We start from the raw sequence: 2,805 nt of genomic DNA, 5'->3' as shown, positions 1-2,805 counted from the left end.
ATATATATATATATATATATATATATATATATATATATCTCGTTACACCATAAAAGACTTTATAAAAACTCTCTATTAGATAATACTAACATAATATATATTTAATTTAAGATTGAAAGTTAAATAAAACCATAAGTTATAAAGATAAAAAATATGTGACTTAAAATCAACTCTTTTTCCAATTTTTTTAAAGACAGATTATTACTAAATCAAAGACCTTTAAAACATTTTATATTGAAACAAAAAATTGCAATCAAGTTTTAAAAATACAAAAAAAAAAATTAAGTCTTTCTATCACCATTTTTCAATGAACATGACCTTAATTACTTGTTCAAAAATATACTTTAATGTTCTCAGAAAAATATTTAATTAATTCATTATTGATTAAAACTACTGTTAACTTCTAAATTAACTTTATATCTTAACTTTTGCCAAGCTAATACGGTTATAATAATAATATTAATTATTATTGAATAACATATTAACAGTGAATGGTTATATTTACGATTATACATGTTTAAAAATTACATCTCATAACACCTTCTTATTAAAAATGATATAAAATTTAAATCTTATTAAATGAAACTCTTAGACATAATGTTTTTCTATTTTCAAAAAAAACTATATTAATAAATAATAAAAAATATTGAAGTATTTACGTTAAAATAAAAATTATAGATATATCTTTAAAAAGATGTAATAGTGTAGGTCCACAAGAAAAAAACAAATTAATTTGTAGTGAATAAAAATATTATTTTAATGTAAATCGCATAGATATAAATTTCTTATTATTAAAAATGTTATATATATATATATATATATATATATATATATATATATATATATATGATTTTAATGGAATCATGTTAAAATAAATAATATTTTAATAACTTAATTAAATTTTAAGTCTCTTACAAATTTAAATATATCTAATTAATTTTCTATATCTATTAAATATTTAAAATTTCTATACTTTCGACCGAGTTATTAGCATTTAATTTTTTTTATTATTGAATGATGTGAATTTCATTTTGCATTGTCATCAGATTTTTTATCTTTAACTTTTCGACAAGTTAAAAATAATACACATATAACCTAGTTAATAAAAAATTAAAAATTAATAAGACCTAATTATAATTTTTTTATTTGTGTGTCTTATCATATGAGCTGCACAGCCTCATGTTTTTAATACAAAAGTATACCGTTTCAAAAATGTATATAATTTTACAAAAATAATTAAAAATTAAGAAACGTGTGTTAGTTATTTTAAGAAAGAAAGTTAGGTAGTTACATTTGAGTTGAAAATATTAAAATTATCTCTTCTATTAAATAAATAATATTTTTAATCATTACAAATAAAATTGGCTAATTAAAAATTAGAGTAAAGGGAGTTAAAAAAATATATATATTATTACAAAAAACTACCAATTTTTATTATAATTTACTAGTAAAAACATATGATTTTTCAATTTATTTAATGTAGTTTTAAAAAAATATACATCCTTTGCCTATAAATTGTGGGTGAAATTGGAGTTGCCTCCACAAACAAGCAAGAGCAATCGTTTGCCAATTAAACCTAAGAGAAGATGGGTTCAACCAGTATTGCATTTCTCCTTTCTCTCAACCTCCTTTTCTTTTCCATGGTCAACTGCAACACCCTAACCGCTGCAACTCCAACACTAGCTAAGTGCCCGGAATTGCATCTTTGCGCCAATGTTTTGGTTCCTCCTTATAAACCTGACCCCAATTGCTGCCCCCTCCTCGCTGGTCTTATTGACCTTGAGGCCGTCGTGTGTCTCTGTGCTACTCTCAAGCTCGACCTCGGAATTATCAAAGTTAATCTAGACATTCTCCTCAACCTTCTATTAAACACCTGTGGTCGGAAAGCCACCACCTACACTTGCCCACCATAACAACACAATATGCCTCACATCTTCTCTTATTTCCTAAGATTTTCCTTCTTTTAAGTTTTAAGTTAAGGATCATGTCTGCTACATGTATATGTCTGTGGGCATTATAATATTATTATCAATAAATTAACGTTTGTTACCTTATGCTCTTCTTGTTCATCGTCTCACTGTTCAAGGTCTGACAGTTCTTTCTTCATTATATCATGTGTTTGCTACTTGTTATTACAAAAAGGAAAAACTTCTTTTAACAACACTTTTTTAACAACTTTTTGACAACGCATACGTGACAGCTTGTGATTGGTCCGTTTTAAATATTTTTTACATAAATTTAAATAGACCAATAAAATGATGACACGTGTCCCGTTGTAATAAAAGTTGTCAAAAAGTGTTGTCAAAATATCATTGTTCTATTATATATACATAGGTGGATGACAATTTTTGTATTAATGCCACTTGTTATTATATAATGTGTTTGCTAATCGCCATCCATAAACTTCACCTTATTTCAAACTATATAGGTTATAACACAAACACACATTGCATACATGTTTATGCTCTAAATCAATCAGTTTTTTCTATTTGATAATTTGTAATACAACCATTATCATATTCATAACAACTTGAAAAAATACACAATATTTTGAATTAGTTTAATTTTAAATGAATAGTGAAAAAAAGGTGTAAAAAAAAGTTTGATGCGAGGAAATAAAATTGATTTAAAGGAGTAACAACATACAAAAATAATTTTAATTAAAAAGGTTGACTTAAAAAAATAAAAATGTGTTTTAGTTAGATTTCCCTACTTTTTACCACTAATACTATCCAATAGACTCTCTTAATAAATATTGATTGGGACTCTTTTCAACCTATTTTCAAGTATCTTTGATATGATCTG

General features: G+C 24.5%; 1 protein-coding gene across 1 annotated transcript; it reads left to right on the top strand.

Moving 5' to 3' along the window:
- Nucleotides 1-1,586: 1,586 nt before the first annotated feature.
- On the top strand, nucleotides 1,587-1,913 carry LOC106774877 (hydrophobic seed protein-like). The gene has a single exon (XM_014661903.1). It carries the CDS (start codon nucleotides 1,587-1,589, stop codon nucleotides 1,911-1,913), a length of 327 nt encoding a protein of 108 aa, XP_014517389.1.
- The last annotated feature ends 892 nt before the right edge of the window (nucleotides 1,914-2,805 follow it).

This window comes from Vigna radiata, chromosome 10 (genome assembly GCF_000741045.1).
Source record: "Vigna radiata var. radiata cultivar VC1973A chromosome 10, Vradiata_ver6, whole genome shotgun sequence".
In the NCBI taxonomy this organism is placed as follows: domain Eukaryota; kingdom Viridiplantae; phylum Streptophyta; class Magnoliopsida; order Fabales; family Fabaceae; genus Vigna; species Vigna radiata.
This window is presented reverse-complemented; position numbering and strand designations above follow the sequence as displayed.

Excerpts from the sequence above, each read along its gene's own strand:
- LOC106774877 (XM_014661903.1), top strand. The coding sequence starts at position 1,587 with ATGGGTTCAACCAGTATTGCATTTCTCCTTTCTCTCAACCTCCTTTTC.